Source organism: Manacus candei, unplaced genomic scaffold, assembly GCF_025592945.1.
Source record: "Manacus candei isolate 608988 ecotype Guabito, Panama unplaced genomic scaffold, ASM2559294v1 h1tg000166l, whole genome shotgun sequence".
In the NCBI taxonomy this organism is placed as follows: domain Eukaryota; kingdom Metazoa; phylum Chordata; class Aves; order Passeriformes; family Pipridae; genus Manacus; species Manacus candei.
This window is the reverse complement of record NW_026138214.1, coordinates 107,142-122,598: the sequence shown is the minus strand read 5'-3', so window position 1 is coordinate 122,598 and position 15,457 is coordinate 107,142. Positions and strand designations below refer to the sequence as shown.

Genomic DNA, 15,457 nt, shown 5'->3' with positions numbered 1-15,457 from the left:
GGGCAGTTGCAGACAGGCTGCAGACCTGTAACAGCCAGACTTCCAGCACTGACACTGACCCAGTCTGGCTGCCTCTGGCTGTCCTGTGGAAATCCACAGCCAGAGTTGGGGCCTTGCTCCCAGACTCAGGGTTTCTTCTCCTCATTTTGGGCTGCACTTCCATGCCCACAGCTCTTTGGTCTCTGTCCTAGTTACTAGTGTCATCTCTCACCTCAGGCAAAGCTGACACAGGCCATGCACAGGGAAAGGGGCAGCTCCAACAGCTTCTCACCTTCCACCAGCACATCTGGCATGTGGTTCAGCTCAGACACACAACGGGGCCCGCAGCCACCACTGGCCTCCTGAGACTAGAAAAGAGACACGCCATCCTAGAGGCAGCATTGGGGAAGGAGCTGGGAGAACCCTGCCCCTGTATTTCCAGGCTGGCCCAAGCCCTCGGAGGGCTCACCTCTGCCCAGTGAGCCCCTCGCTTGAGGCAAGAGGTTCAATTCCGAACTGCCACAGCTCTACCCAGCTTCCTTGATTGTTTAGCAAATGCTAACACACCTGTCCCTCTCCAAACCCCACCCCAGGCCCCTCTTCCCCTCAGCAGAAATCAACACACCCATGGCCAATACTATAGAAATTTGCTTTAATGGAGAATGTTATGCTAGTCCTGCTGTGGCTTGCAGAGGTCAGTCCTGTGTCCCAGCTTGGCCAGGCTACCAGTCACCTTCCAACAGAGACAGAGAAAACCAGTCAGGCAGCTTGTTTGGGTTTTTTTTTTCCTCAAAAGAGAAAATTTGCCTCAAAACCTGCCAGAGGGATCTGCAGTGTACGGTTCAAAGGTTTCAAGCTCACAGTCTGAGAATCCCTCTGGTTTCTTGTGCCTTCTTTTAAAAACAAAAAAAGGGGAGACAAAACTACAAAAGCTAAGGGGGACTGAGCCTGCCCTCACTTTAAAAAAAGGAGAATCATTTACATGCACATTTTAAAAAGGCAGGGTCTGAGGGTCAGGGAGGAGGCAGCCAGGCCTATGGGGAAACTGCTGCACGCTCCTGACTCCACTCCAAGAAGGTGGTGGTGGAAGAAGGACAAGTGCAGACTTGTACAGGTGTACATTCACCTCCCACCCCTCACAGGGCGCTTCCCTATGTATCAAGGACAGAGAAATTCTCCTCCTCTTGGGGTTTGCGGATCCAGCTGCCATAACCCAGCTCTTCCAGCGTGCTGAAGAAGCACTGCTTGGCTGCCTGGTACAGCGTGGCTGCCTCCTTGGCATCTGAGTACACAGAGAGCTTCAGCAGGTCTTCACGGTTGTTCTTGGCACACAGCTGCTGGAACAAGATGAACATTTTCCTCTTGGACACACGAGACACTTCCAGCTTTGGGCTGAGAAGGAAGACACAGGCAGCAATGAAGGACATGACACTCAGAAGAGCCAAGAGGAACACAGGGCTTGGGGAAAATCCCACGATGGGGGAACTCTGGGCTCAGCAGGGCTCTGTGGTAGGGTCCAGGCTGGGCAACTTTTGGTTTCCTTCAGGAGTGCTTGCTCATGTCCATTTGAAATTCCTCCCTCCAGCCCTCCCCACGTGTAGGGTGCTGTAACAGCGCAGTGTACTCTCCACCTCAGAGTTGCCCCCCTTTCCCCAGCAAGAAAAGTAGTGTCAGGAAAGGCTCTTCTTACCCATCTACTTTCCCTTTGGTGCCATCCAAGACTTCAACTTTGCTTGCATCAGCAAGACACCAGTTCACTGATGACTCCTTGGTCTTGCCCGTCTGCCTGGCAGAGTCGTACACACTGACTCGCCCAACCTGCAAGAGAGCCAGGAGGGGTTCCTTAACCTGGTCCTCTTGCTCCCTCCATCCCCCACAGGTTCAGCTCATCCTAAACTTTAGAGAGCAGCAAGAATGAGGTTCTTACTAAGTTGAAGGTTACAGGGGCAACTCTGGTGTCCTTTCTGCCAGACCAAGACATTGCTAGTAACCCCCAAACTGCAGGGTGACAAAGAGGGAAGGTTCTTGGGGTTGCCCTGTGCAGGGCCAGGAGTTGGACTCGATGAGGCATTGTGGGTCCCTCCCAACTCAGGATATCCCAAGACTGCTGCCTAGTGACCCCCTTGCAGAGCGCCTTGGGACTCCAGAACCCACAGGCAGAGGAACGGGGTGAAGAGGTGCCACAGCTGCAGTACCTCAGGATGGTTAATGTGATATGGAGCCTGGAGCTTTTCCTTTAGTATGTTCCCATCCCTCGCCATGCGGCAGCAGATGGCACGGGTCAAGTGACCCTGACTGTACAGGTAACCTGTGGAGATAGAGGTGAAGGTGTTAAGAAACAGGATGGCACAGGTGATGGACCAGCCAAGCCCTGAGAGCCACAGCACTGCTCACAGGCTCCTGAAAGTCCATGGCATGTGGGTCAGCACAGCTATGTGTACCCTGGGTGTGTAAGACATAGGTTTACAGACTACATTTCTCTCTGAAGACATAAACATACAGTTTTTGTCTCACTCTCCTAGATCACACGTGCCTCCTAAAAATCCAGAACCTCAGAGAGAAACCCACTCCACCCACAGCATAAAATCCACAGACTCCCTTTTCACTTCCCAACAGCTCTGCCAAGAATGACGTTTCAGTCTGTTACTCCTACAGCTTCCACAAACAAACTTTGCCATCACACAGGGGAGGGAGGTGAGTTGTCACTGCAGCCCAGTTGTACCACCCCGCCCCCGAAAGGTCGGAGGATCTCGCACCGAGCGTGACAGAGCTGAGATAAACTGGCTCCAGAAAGTGTGACAGCAGTGCCCCTTGCAAGCCAAGTATATTCCAGCGCAAGATTTTGTCACTGCAGGACATGGTTCGTAACCGCTCCCCGTGCTGGATCCCATCCCACGTGGGCACAATGTCACTTGACTCCACGGGAATGGTACCTTCCCCTGCACAAGAGAAAAGAAAGCTTTTCTGTACAGAGTCAGATATTCAGTAAATCAAACCCCATCAGAAACCGCACAAGAATCTTCTGGATACCCAGAGTGACCTCTGAGTCTGACACCAGATTCGGGGAACAATCTGGCATTCAGTATTGAATACACATGAGTAATTTTCAGCATGGTTGAAGCAGAATAGAACAGTGCTTGAAAAAGAGGGCAGAGACATAGGAGTTTTGCAGCAAACTTCAGCTGCAAATTTCACAAATGTGGCAGTTCCAACGGGCAGAGCTGGGAAAGGGAAGGGACTCTATCTAATGCTCTTCCATCCATCCACCTCCTTTGGTTCCTGAGTGCTTCAGATTCCACAAGAGCACAAAGAGAGGGGCAAGGAAGCTCTGGAGCACCAGAAAGGCTCAGAGGAGAGGACTGGAGTCATCCCACCATGCAGGGAGTGATTGCACTCACCATTCTCCACCTTGGTCCGCAGCTTGCCTTGTTTGGGGTTCTCAAAGAGAGGCTGGTGCTGGGGCTGCCCCACCACGCTCGCCTGGTCGCTGCAGGATTTATCAAAGAGGGCTCCGTCTCCACACGGGGCTGTGCTAGAAAACAAACCCTCCCCCATTAGCACTGACTGTCAGGAAACAGCCAGGGCCAGGGGGGTGACAGTGCTGCTGACACAGGTCACCCAACCCCTCCCCACAAACCTGACATAGAGGTGAAAGGTAACACTGCTCTTTATTCTGAGCCTCTTTCCTCCCGCTGGCTCAAAAATGCTCTCTTCTGCAGAGGAAGGATTAGACAGGTCATACTTCATCAGCTCACTGTAGAGAAACCTGAAAAGAACACCATCCTGTCAAAAGGCTGCTCTGGTCCTCAGACAAGGAGTGCTTCAATCGACAGGCATGTTCCCACATCCCTCACTCCTGCTGCATGGGAGAGCGGAGACTAGGAGCTGTAGCCAAGGAGGCTTGGGAGGCCAGCCAACAGTGCTCCACGCACAAAAAGGGCAAAAAGTCCAGCAGATTTTCTGCCATGAAGAGGACAAGTGGTAGAAAAGTACTATCCTGTCTAGGGAGCAGGGGGAATCACTGGCAGGAGAGGAAGGAGCCTGGCTGGCTGCTGCTTGCATGCATCTGTTCCCAGTGTGAAGACTTCAAGGTCTTCAACCAGCACCTTTAATCAGCACCAAGTTTGTGTTAAGAGCAAATGGCCCCATGGGTAGCTGAACTTAAGTGGTATTACCACAACCCCATAAGGGTCTTTTACGGCTGCTTCTGGACAGGGAAAAACCTCGAGGTCTCCAACACAGTGTCAAGGACTAAAGAAAAACTGCAGCTTCCTAGAGAGTCCTTGAGCAGAGCCTGTGCAGGGACTGATTTTGCAAGGAGAGGTGGAGTATGTTGACAGGCTCTGCTATGCCAGAGCAGCCACCGCTGTCAAGATTAACAGCTGAGACAGACATTAAGCGAGACACAATCCTGATTCATCACTTCCCAGGGACCTGCCCTCAACACTTTCCCTTGCTGAGGAATGCAGAGCACAGCGGCGGCTCACGAAGGCTTGAAGGAAGCAGCTGGCTTTGCTGTACAGAACTGAAGGGCAAACATTGAACAGGCAGTCCAGCTTCATCTCACTTCAGTTTTTAAAAACTAAGTGTCACAGTGAATGTTTATACAGAGAAGACAACTGTGCAGTTTAGTTGGGAAAACCCTTTACAACCTCTGAAAAAAGACTGCTGACTTATCAAGGCAAACAGATACAGTATGTTTTCCTGAATCCTTCTATACCCAGACCCAGAAAGGCCAGGAGAGGACCCAGCCTGCAGTGCTTGGTTGGTGGTGGGAGCTGTGCTGAGGCTGGAGAGCACCCTGCACGATGGTCCAGTAGCCTCAGCAGGAGGCTCTATTTTAATAACTTCGGATGCAGCCCTTGGGCTCCTGGCAATTCTCCCATTCAGTACTAATTTGGGCACCACTCAGGCATGGCCCCTTCTTATCAGAAATAACTTCCCTCTTTTTAACAACACACGGATAAACAGTGTCAGAGGATCACAGCACCTCTCAGTGCAGCAAGGAACTGTTTCAGCTTCACCCCTCCAGAATGGGTCAGCATCTCCTGGTAGGCCTCTCTCCATTTCCTTTGGATTTCCCCTTTTCTCACCTCACAAAGCCTCTTCGAGAAATGATTTCTGCATGACAATCATTTACTGTCTCCCCCTTCAAGCTCAGCTCTTCTCCTTTCACACAACGATTACCTGAAATAAATAAATAAATAAATAAATAAATAAATAAAATAAATAAATAAATAAATAAATAAATAAATAAATAAATAAATAAATAAATAAATGAATAACAGGGCAAGTGTCATAGTCAAGACACAGCTTCAGAGACAGAGGGAAAGGTTCATCTTGCATCAAGTCTTACTTCTTTGGGCTCTTGAGCAGCAGCAGCACCCTGGCTATTAAATCATTATCTTGATCCAAGCAGTTAGGAAAATAAAGGGAAAAAAAAGCACACACCACTTTAGGGACAGACAGACTAAAAGTGCCACAGGTTTAGGGGCACTGACCCTTCATGAGGGCTTTGCAGCCCACCACTCCTGGTAGAAGGCTAGCAGCTAAGTAGGGAGGGAGATAAGGTACATGCAGCTGTGAGAAGCTGGGGGATCGTGTGCTGTACCACACGAGGAATCCACGCTCTGATGCACAGACTAGCATGCAGCAATGCAAGTGAAGATTAAGAGCAATACAGCTGCAGGCACATTTGCTTTGTTCTCTCTCTTTAACTAGATCGCTTGTGACACCACTTGAGCCCTGGGAACATTTTGTGCCCTCTCTGAAGAGGCCCACAGCCACAGCCATTTCTGAGCCGTGGCTGACAGGAAATCTAGCATGGAAATGAGATTTCGGAGTGTGCTGGAGGAAGCTGTTCATACCTGTTCCGATGCTGACCACCACTCCCAAGCCCTTATTTGCTCTCCTCATGATGATGGCAGCCAGGATCTTGCGCCCGAGCAGACTGTGCTGGATGCGAGCAGTGAGGCTGTTGAAGCGCTGGTGGCTCAGCATGGCCATCTGATCGTGCAGGGTGCTGCCACTCACAGGGAGCTGGGGTGGGGACACACCACCACAGATCATGAGCAGGCCACACAACACCACAGCTCAAGGAGTAACTAACCCAAAGTGCAGCTTTCCAAGGAGAGGACAGAACGCAGAAAACACGAGCTTTGAGCAGTGCGGTTTGGAGCTGTTACACAGACACTTCTGTGTCAAGGGGTGCATGAACTTCTTTTGGGTATTTCTGGGAAAACCTCGTCCAAGGCTTTCAATTCTGCTCTGGCCACATCAGCGACAGCAGCAAGCTGTCTTCCTGGCAGCAAGAGGCACAGGTTGAGGAATGGTCCCCTGAGAATGCCAGGGAAAATCCACAGCGCAAAGGAACAAACCCATCCTGCCTGTTTCCAGAGACTCAGCCAAGGAAACCTGCTCCTGGCTTTGGAGGAACTCCTCCTCTGGCTGCCTGTGAGGAGAGTGCACAGTCACTCTCATTGCAGACGGACTCACCTCCTCCAGCACTGCTGACTGACAAAATTTTCCCTGATGGCTTTGCTATTTAGAGCCCCAGCTGCTGTGCTCAGCTGTGTCGGCTGGAATGCGGCTTTTCAGAGATCACAATGCTCTAAGGGCGATTTAAAGCAGCCCAGGTTTGGGACAAGCCATCCTGACGCAACGGACAGTTTTGCTTATCTTATCTGATACACGAGTCTTCATGAGCTGACACACCATTTTTAAAGCAGCACGAAGGAGTTTGAAAGTAATAAAAAAAGTCACATAATTAAAAATGAGCATGTTCCAACTCTACCACAGGAACACACTTGAGTAGCTGGAGGAAGAATTTGATGATAATTTAGCCCTAAAGCAGAGGCCAGCAGGACGGAAGGATAGGCCTGCGCCCTGAGGAAACATCTAACCCACTTCAGGAAAACCACATCAGCTTATCTACAGCTGCAGAGAACAAAGACATCACAGTTGTTTTTGAAGGCACTTTTCTGCTGGACTGAAGGGAGGAGGACAGGCAGGGCTACAAACACAGTCCCACCTGTGGCAGAAGATTTACCTCAGTGATGTTCATCCCTTCCACACGCTCCACCTTCTCCGACTCCCCGATCAGGACTCGCAGCGCTGCATCCGCTGCCTCCTGCTTGCCCTGCTTTTTGCTGTGTGCAGTCACAGCTGGGAACCAGCGGCCTCCAACCTTCGCCTGATAGACAAACCTATGAAGAAACCAAGAAACCTGTGCATTTGAGTCTGGTTTTTAAATTCTCCCAGTGGAGAGAGGAGGGGAGTGGAGGGAGCTTATTGTCATCCAGTCATAAGGTTTGGCAGAGGCAGCAGCTTGCCCTGTTGCCATCTCAAACTGCAATTTTGATCTTTCTGTCCTTTCTCCAGGACAACAGCAGCAGTGCAAAATTTCCTCCTGGGCAGGTGCAGCTACTTACTTGGGGTCATGGGGAGGTCCTGACTGGTCAATGAGTTTGAACTCTGCAGCAAACCCATTGGAGCGGGCATATTCCAGCAGGCCACTGACAGGATTGACATTAAGATATTTGATGAGCTCCCCAACACCCTTTGCTTTCACCACCTTGGATTCATCTGGAGCGGTAATCCATGGCCCACAGCTGTGCACGGACTGGTCACCGTGGGGCTTCGTGACAGGCTAGAGTGGAGTTAGACAGGAGAAGGTTGTTAAATACTGAGCAGCTGGATTTACGGCAGGCTAAGAGCAGCAGCAAACCTCTGCTAGAGCCAGCATGTGACCTTTTGGGGTGAAATCCAGTGGAATAGGAAATAAAAGACGGGGAACATTCAACTCAAAACGCTTGGGTCTTATAAAGAAGCTCTTTGTACCTGTTCAGGCAAGACATGGGGTACAGACTCTCCAGAAAGAATCTTCACAGCAACTTCTGCTGCCATTTGCTTTGCTCCCTTCTTGCTGTTTCCTACCACAGCAGGGAAAATTTGGTCACCCACTTTCACACAGTAGCTGAACCTGACAGGACATTATAGCACATGAAAAGTGTTAACCATAGGTGTCTCAATCTGGTTATTATCCCCTTTTCCCACTTCCAGATAAATCCTTCTGGCTTATCTCCAATTGAAATCTACCGTTATGGCCCTAAACACTTCCACTAGAGCACCACCAGGTAGGGTATAGGACTGGAACCTGCTTCTGCTCTGGTAGAAGAAACAGCATTTTTTCTCTGAGAAAGGGCATTGCTTTGGGTCTCCTTCTGGAGGCAGATGTCTTGGAGGAGCCATGCCCAGAATCCTTGGATAAGAGGAGCACTCAGCTAGGTCAGTGACAAGTCCAAGAATGTGGGTAGCATGCTGAAGGGTAAGGATACTGAAGAAAGAGTTTCCATCCTCCCCCAAAGCTGACAAGAATATGCCATACCTAGGATCATGAGGTGGGCCTTCCTGAGACAGTAGCTGGAACTCAATTATGTTCCCTGACTTTTGTCCATACTCCATCAATACGCTGATAGGGTGCTTCCCAGGAAGCAGGCTGAGGGGAGCTGCTGCAGACGACAGCTCTGGCTCTGGCTGCAAAGAAGACAGAGGAAACCAGTCCCAGACTAAACATTGCCTGAGCAGCCTCCCAAGGTAAAGAAAACAGGACTCACCAACTCCAGTTCTGAGCTGTCGGAGGGAAGCGGCTCCTCACATTTAATCCTACTGGGCCTTCCATTCTCCACTTCACTCATCAGGACCTTCATGGCATTGGCTGCTGCCTCCTGTTTAGCCAGTTTTTTGCTCCCTGCTTCTGCTGGTGGGAATTGGCGCCCATTGATCACTGCTTGGAACTTAAACCTTTAAAAAGAGAAAACCAAAGAGGTAAATTGAGGCAAAAGTGTGGTCTTCTCAGAGCAGGCAAGTAGGCTGCTCTTGGAACTGAAGGGAGGAGGAACAGCCAGCTCCTGACTGGAAGAGCAAACCCAGGCTGCTGTGTGCAGAAGGCAAACACCAAGGGTATGCCAACAGCGCTGCATCTGAGCCTTGTTTCATCACGTTTTCAGTGCTGTTCATGACAGAGGAACAGCTCCAGGTTTTGTTCTGAAGGAACAGGAGGAATTGCCTTGTTCCACAAGTGTCAGGAACAGGTAATGGCTGTATGCAGACAGCAGTTCTGTTGTGGCTCCTGCCCAGTAATAAGAAAGCTCAAAAGCAGCCTGCACTGTTTCATCTGCACCTGGTCATTCAGGGTCACTCCTCCCTCTGGCATTCTCCCTGGCTACCCAGGGCATTCACACCATCTCAGAGAGGTGCTGTCTCACATAAACCTCTCGTCTTTGACATTTCTGTCCCTCTCCTTCCCGTGAACTCTAACAAAGTTTATCTTCTGTCCTTCAGCCCTGGAAACTTGCTTCCAAGGACAATGGGTCTAACCAGATCTAGAGAAGGCTTATAGGGCTGAATCCATTCAGATCCCTCCTTAAAACCAAAACAACAAACCCCTGAGACTCTGTCTTTAGAAATGAGGCCAATTTTCCTGTCTAGTGGATCTATTGACATATTCCAGCATAACACATATGGTGCTTTTCACCTCTCCCTGATGCTCCAGAACAGCCATGATTCTGCAAGGGAAAGCAGGACTCCAGAGACTGACTACACCAACTCTAGTGCCATGCTATATGTGCTTGGCTCACAGAATCTGCTCTGACCTGCTACACCACAGAAACATTCAGAGCGGGGCCACCTTGGCTAACTCAGGACACCTGCATCCAAACACTTTGTTCTGAGCTCTTTTTATACCATTTCTAGGGTGAGAACATCTTGAGAGACAGCTCAGAAATACCAGTTTCCCTCTATATGATCAAATTGAAGGCAAGTAATTAAATGAGACGGGACCTAGTGAAGGGATGAATCCCATCTTCACTACTTAGGATGAGGTGCTGGATTGCCAAAACTGGGCTACCTGGGGTTAAACTTTAGCCTTGTTTTATTTCTTAAGCTGATGCAAGGAATCAACTAGGCTAATCCTTCTGAAATGAAAGAGACATGAATGAGCAGGCCCTTCAGGACAGAGCTGAGAGGGTGAACTTATAAGTCAGATCATTTTAAGCAAAAAGAGCTCAGAAAAGGTAGGACATTTTTTTACCGTGGCTCATGAGAGGGTCCACTCTGCTCCAGCATGATGAACTCACAGTGCTGGTACGTGTACTGGGAATATTCAGTAAGGCCACTCACTGGGTTCTTCTCCTGACAAGCCATCAATTTCTCTACGGGTGTACATGGCAAAGCAGCTTCAAACTGGGCAGCATAACTGGGGGAAGACTGAGAATTCATGACGCATTTTGACTTGTCAGGCTGCTTGTTGATAGTGTTCAGATTATCTGGGATATCATCCGTGGTCCACTTGCCGTTTTCCGAGTTATCATAATTACTCAAACTGGAGAACTCAGGCTTGGTGTCCTCAGCCGTGTCCGCTCCCATGTCGCTGCCATTGCCCTGACCAGGCTGCCCCAAAGGCTGCTGTCCATTTTCTACACTTTCTTCTTTTGATGCCATCGCTGCTGACAAAGCTGCTGTCACCTCCTGGGGACACACAGGGACAGAGGAAGGGGGAGGACCCGACTCAGGAGGTGTGGGATTCACCTTCTGTATGAATGTGCTGGCCTTCAGCCTCATCTGCATCCTCTCACGTTTCCTGTCCGTCAGGGACCACCGTGGGGGGGTTGTGTTCTGCTTGTGGACATCTCCCAGCTTTTCCAGAGCACTGAGAAACGCATTAACGTCCTTGGCCCTCGAAAACCCAATGTTTTTGGCAAGGTTGAGTGCCGTTGTTTCTGGCACGTTGAACAAGTAGTTGCAGATTTTCTCCTTCGTCTCAGCCATCTCTGTGTCTCCTGAGCCAAGTGTGCTCCTCTCTCCTCCTCTGCTCTCACAAGCTGGATCTGTGCAGCCGGCACTGTGGCCAGCAGGGCTTCTCTCCCTCCCTGAGCTGGGGCTGGCAATCCTCCACAGCGGCGGTGTCTCTCCCCCCTTGTGCAACTTGCCTTCTCTGAGGAGTTTATACAAAATGCGGTTGACCTCTTTCTTTTGAGTTTTAAGTTTGTGTGTGAGATCATGAACTGTGCAAGTCCTTCCCTCCCCGAGCTGCCTGAAAATAGTCAGAATTTCTTGTTCGCAGTCTTGCCTGGCAAGAGACAGTCTCTGGAAATTCAGCCTGATAGTGTCAGAGTCTCTCCCTGGGTTCTCCTGAAGACAGTGCTGTGGAGGGCAATACCGTGGTGAATTCCCACGGTATTGCCACTGACTAGAGAACCTCCAGCCCCCTGCCCTGCCGCGGCCAGGCCGATGTGTCCCTGCAGGAGCCGGTGCCACAGCCTCCTCGTGTGGTCCCTGCCCCTGCAGCGGGCAGACCACAGTGTCCTGCTCTGTCAGGAACTGCTGGTGCAAAAAGGTGCCCTGGTTAGTTTCTTGTGGGGTACAAGGGTGGTTATAAAAACCTCGGGTAGTGCCGGGGTGGTTATGCCTTGCCCGAGTCAGATACGAGCCTCTGCCTCGCCCAGCACCTCTGATCATAGCGCTCCGCTGGGACACGCGGGGGACCCGGGCTGCTGGCACGCCAGGAGTGGAGCTGCCTGTCCTGAGGAGACAAAATGCAGCAACTCAGGATGCAGTTGTGTTGCAAACAGTTTGATAAAATAATCAAGATTTGATAACATAAAAGAAGTGTTTGTGATTAAAGGTAGAGAAGCACAGTGCACCAGAATTGTTAGGGGCGTTGTGTTTGAAAGAATGGAACCACAGGAATCTCACTGGACCATACAAAGTTGCTTTGAAGTCCCCTGCACTCTCCCTCTCTTGGTCTGGACACTGCCTATCCCAGCTAGTACAGTTAAATAGTATAGACCAACGATTGTTGTGGAATAACACTATATACCTGAAAGAACCAATCATTTCAAAGATTTTCATTCATTTCGTCATCATTTCATTAGATTTAAGAGTGGAGCAGCTGGACCATAACTACTATATAAGTAGAAGAATAGAACTTAGCTAGGCATGACAAGTATAAAAATAAATAGAAGAATAGAAACTTACGTAACTATAAAGTATATAAACTGTACAAATTTTGTTGTTGGGAGAACACGTTTAGGAGGAGCTGATTCCCCCGTGTTCCCAGTGCTGTAATAAGGAAGTGTCACTTAATCACATCAAATTGGTGCTGGATAAGTTTCCTTCATCACATTTGGTGATAGTTACACAACTACAGGATTCCAAAAACGCAGTTTAAACAGCTTCCCTGACACTGAGGCATTTCAAGCATCTTCTCCTTACAAGCCTGTTTTCTACTTTTCTAGGAGTCTTAAATTATTCCTGCAAACATAAACAGCAAACTCTCTCTGCCCAGCATAGCACCGGCAGGTAAAGTCAACCATGAGAAGCAGCTTTGCCAAGAGCGACCCTCTGCTTCTGTTGGACGAGATTCCAGCACGTGATGTTCAAGATGCGCTTCCCAAACACAGTGAGCTCCACTCCCTCTCTGCCCTGAGGGAGAGAAGAATCTCACACATGCTTTGCAACCTGAGAAACAGAAGCACGAGGAGGTAAGGGAGCATGAGGAGGTGAACTGGAGCAGCTCACGTGGTCAGACAGCAGAGCTGCAACAGGCTCATAATAATTTTCAGATTCGTGGCCAAAGGAGTCTGAAACCCCAAGTGTCTTTTTCTCCTTAGGCACTAGATGACCTGCGGAGGTAAAGCATCACACTACACACGCAGATAACATGCACAGAAATCGGGACAGGTGTGCAGCTGGCAACAGTTTTTTTGGACTGCAGCCCAAGTTCCACTCCTATCGCACACAGCTGTGCCGCTCCCCCAGGGTGCAGGACATTAGACTAAACTTTCAATATGCTTTTTAAAAATAAGGAACCCAGCACAGCATACATTCCAATTATTTGACGACACCTGGCTGTGAAACTGAGAGGATAAAGACATGGAACACGAGACAGGGCCCATCCTGCCTGCTCCCTCATGACCCATCGTCACAGAGACAGTTCTTCCTATGCCAGTCCCATCTTTATAAAGCTCCCCATCTTCACCAAACACACCCCGAGGCCAACTCAAATTTCCCTTTCACTAAACCGCCTCACTCTGCTGCCACCATGGGACTTATTTTCCAATAAACACGGAGAGCCGGGTTCCTTCCTCCCCAACTCCGAGGGAGCCCCTGCTCAGTGACCTCATTTTACAAGTGCTCTCTGAGTGAAGGGAAAAGAAGAGGAGTTTGGAAAAAAACTCTCTTACCTCAGCCTCATCCGCACGCCAAATTATTTTATGAGAAAATAAAGAGGAAAAAAAAAGAAACCCCCACCCGCAGGTGTGCCGACGAGGGGAGGCGGCGCCGGGCAACCGCCGAAGATGGCTGTGAGGCCCATTTCGGTTTCGTTTCCCGCAGCAGCCCCGCCCAAGGCGCTCGCAGCGGGGACTGGCCGAGTTTCGGGCTTTCTCAGACACCGCTTGGCTTTGAGAGCGCTCATGAGGTTCCTTCTCAGCGCCGGAACCTGGGGCGGGAAGGCGAAACCCGTGGGGCAGCTCTTTCTCCCGGCGCCCGGGAGAGGCAGCCCCGACACTCGTGGGGTCCCGGTCGGCACAAGGGGGGCGGCTCGGAGAGAAGGGCTGCGGGAACAGCCGTCACCTTCAGCTGCACCCCCAAGGGAGACCCCGGGGACCGCGCAGGGCGGGTGCGACTCACACCCGGGTCACACTCCGTCCCCGTGAGGGCCGAAGGAGTGACGAGGGGCTCGCCCGGGAGGGACGGCGAGCACCGAGAGCCGAGATTCGAGGGGACCGATTTATTCCGCGCGTTCCGCCCCACGGAGCCCGAGCCCAGCAGAGCCCCCTGGGCAGCCGGGACACGGTCCCGCAGCGTTCCGGAAGCCCGCGGGGCCGCTCACGCGCGAGGCTGCAACGCGGCCTAGTCCCGCCGCCTCATCAGGCCCGGTGGCCGCTGCAGGACACACCGCGGGCGGTAGAGACGTCAGGGACCAGGAAGGATCCAGGAGGGCCCCTCGAGGTTCCGGCGGGGCCCGAGGCCGCCCCTCCCCCCCGCGCCCCCTTACCCCGCGGCTGCCGCCGCTGCCGCCGCTGCCGGCGCACAGTGATGACGGCACTGACCCCCGCGCCTGCGCAAGGTGCGGAGGGAGCCGGGTGGACGCCATCTTGACTGGGGGCAAAGCGCGGCCGCCATGTTTGACCAGGGCAGCGCTTGGCGGTGCCGGCCCCTCCGTCCCGGTGGGGCCCGGCTCGGGCGCTCCGCTGTGGGAGAGGCGGCACAACCGCATCCCCTTCCTCCGGCTTGGGGGCCGCGCCGCTTCCGCTGTGTCCCGGAGTATCGCCTACGCTATAGGAGCGCTGCGCCGAGGCGGCGGCGCGCATAAGCCCTACTGCGCATGCGCAGCAAGTATCTCTTCCCCCCCCCCCCCCTCCTTTTTCTACCCTACCCGTTGCTCCCCATTGGCCCTCGGTACCGCGGGGCCTTCGGGGCCTGCGGGGTCTCCCCTCCTACATAGGCCCCTCCGTGACCCGTGGGATCCCCATTCTCTGTGGGCCCTCTGTCTGCCGTGTGTCCTTTGGACCCCCTCTTCCCCGTCGGGGCTCCCCCATCCCCCTGTGGTCCCCACCAGAGTCTCTCCCAGTGTGGGGCTCCTCTTTTTTCCACAGGCCCCCCGTTTCCCATCCGACTGCTGTCACCCCCGGTTTTATGCATGCTTCTTAGTGCTAGAGGTGCCCCGGGTCATGTCCCACCCTGTCCCACGTTCCTTCTAGGCGGACAAAGACAATTCTCTTCCCCAGCCCCAAACCAGGCGTGGACTCTGCTGCCGGTGGATCCTCCCTTTCCCAGGCGAACACATTCCAAACGAGATCGTGTGAGTTAGAAAACTACCGTCAGAGAACAGATTGTCCCTGTCTGCCGTGTGTCATTTCCTATCTGGCACAGGCACTGCCAGGCTCCCATGGCTCAGAGGCTGCCAGTGGCTTGGAGCAGCACCTTGGGTACAGTGGTACCTGTGCCTGTGGGTGTGGATTATTCTTAAACCAGAAGGCTTGGGAGCCAAGCTTTCAGATGCACGTCTGACCAGCCATGGTGGGGTGGGTTCTTCTCCCAGGTAACAAGAGGAAACGGCCTCGGGTTGGACCAGGGGAGGTTTAGATTAGATGTTAGGGAAAATTTCTTCATGGAAGGGGTGTTCAGGCACTGGAGCAGGCTGCTTGGGGCAGTGGTGGAGCCACCATCCCTTTAAGTGTTCAAAAAAGGTATGGATGTGGCAACTGGGGACATGGTTTAGTGGTGGCCTTGGCAGTGCTGGAGTAACAGTTGGGCTCTGATGCCTTAAACTCTGTGTTATATAAAATTTTAGTATAGCTCTTTCAGTATATCACCTTTGTATTAGATTCCTAAAGTGTTGTTAAACGTTTCTTGTCAAGAATTCCAACAGACAAAGATTTTAGCAAGGTGAAAAACATCTTATCTGTAGAAA

General features: G+C 51.6%; 1 protein-coding gene across 3 annotated transcripts; it reads right to left on the bottom strand.

The window, feature by feature from the left end:
* Window positions 1-617: 617 nt before the first annotated feature.
* ADAR (adenosine deaminase RNA specific) lies at window positions 618-14,293 on the bottom strand. Of its 3 annotated transcripts, none has more exons than XM_051773144.1 (15): window positions 14,039-14,279; window positions 10,070-11,560; window positions 8,595-8,781; window positions 8,366-8,514; window positions 7,819-7,960; window positions 7,410-7,627; window positions 7,028-7,184; window positions 5,847-6,018; window positions 5,073-5,166; window positions 3,617-3,745; window positions 3,378-3,511; window positions 2,736-2,918; window positions 2,175-2,287; window positions 1,670-1,797; window positions 618-1,371 (listed from the first exon to the last, which is right to left on the bottom strand). In XM_051773144.1, exons 1-15 carry the CDS (start codon window positions 14,164-14,166, stop codon window positions 1,131-1,133), a joined length of 3,666 nt encoding a protein of 1,221 aa, XP_051629104.1. In that variant the 5' UTR covers window positions 14,167-14,279; the 3' UTR covers window positions 618-1,130. The 3 variants fall into 3 exon arrangements, with proteins under 3 accessions (XP_051629104.1, XP_051629106.1, XP_051629107.1); XM_051773146.1 differs by lacking the exon at window positions 14,039-14,279 and adding an exon at window positions 13,224-14,031; XM_051773147.1 differs by having other exon boundaries at window positions 1,138-1,313; window positions 14,039-14,293.
* Window positions 14,294-15,457: the final 1,164 nt, after the last annotated feature.

Excerpts from the sequence above, each read along its gene's own strand:
- ADAR (XM_051773144.1), bottom strand. The coding sequence starts at position 14,166 with ATGGCGGCCGCGCTTTGCCCCCAGTCAAGATGGCGTCCACCCGGCTCC. Across the intron at positions 8,782-10,069 it reads GGACCCTCTCATGAGCCACG|GTTTAAGTTCCAAGCAGTGA; the intron begins GTAAAAAAATGT and ends CTCTTTTTAAAG. Across the intron at positions 6,019-7,027 it reads AAGGGATGAACATCACTGAG|CTCCCTGTGAGTGGCAGCAC; the intron begins GTAAATCTTCTG and ends TCCCCACCCCAG.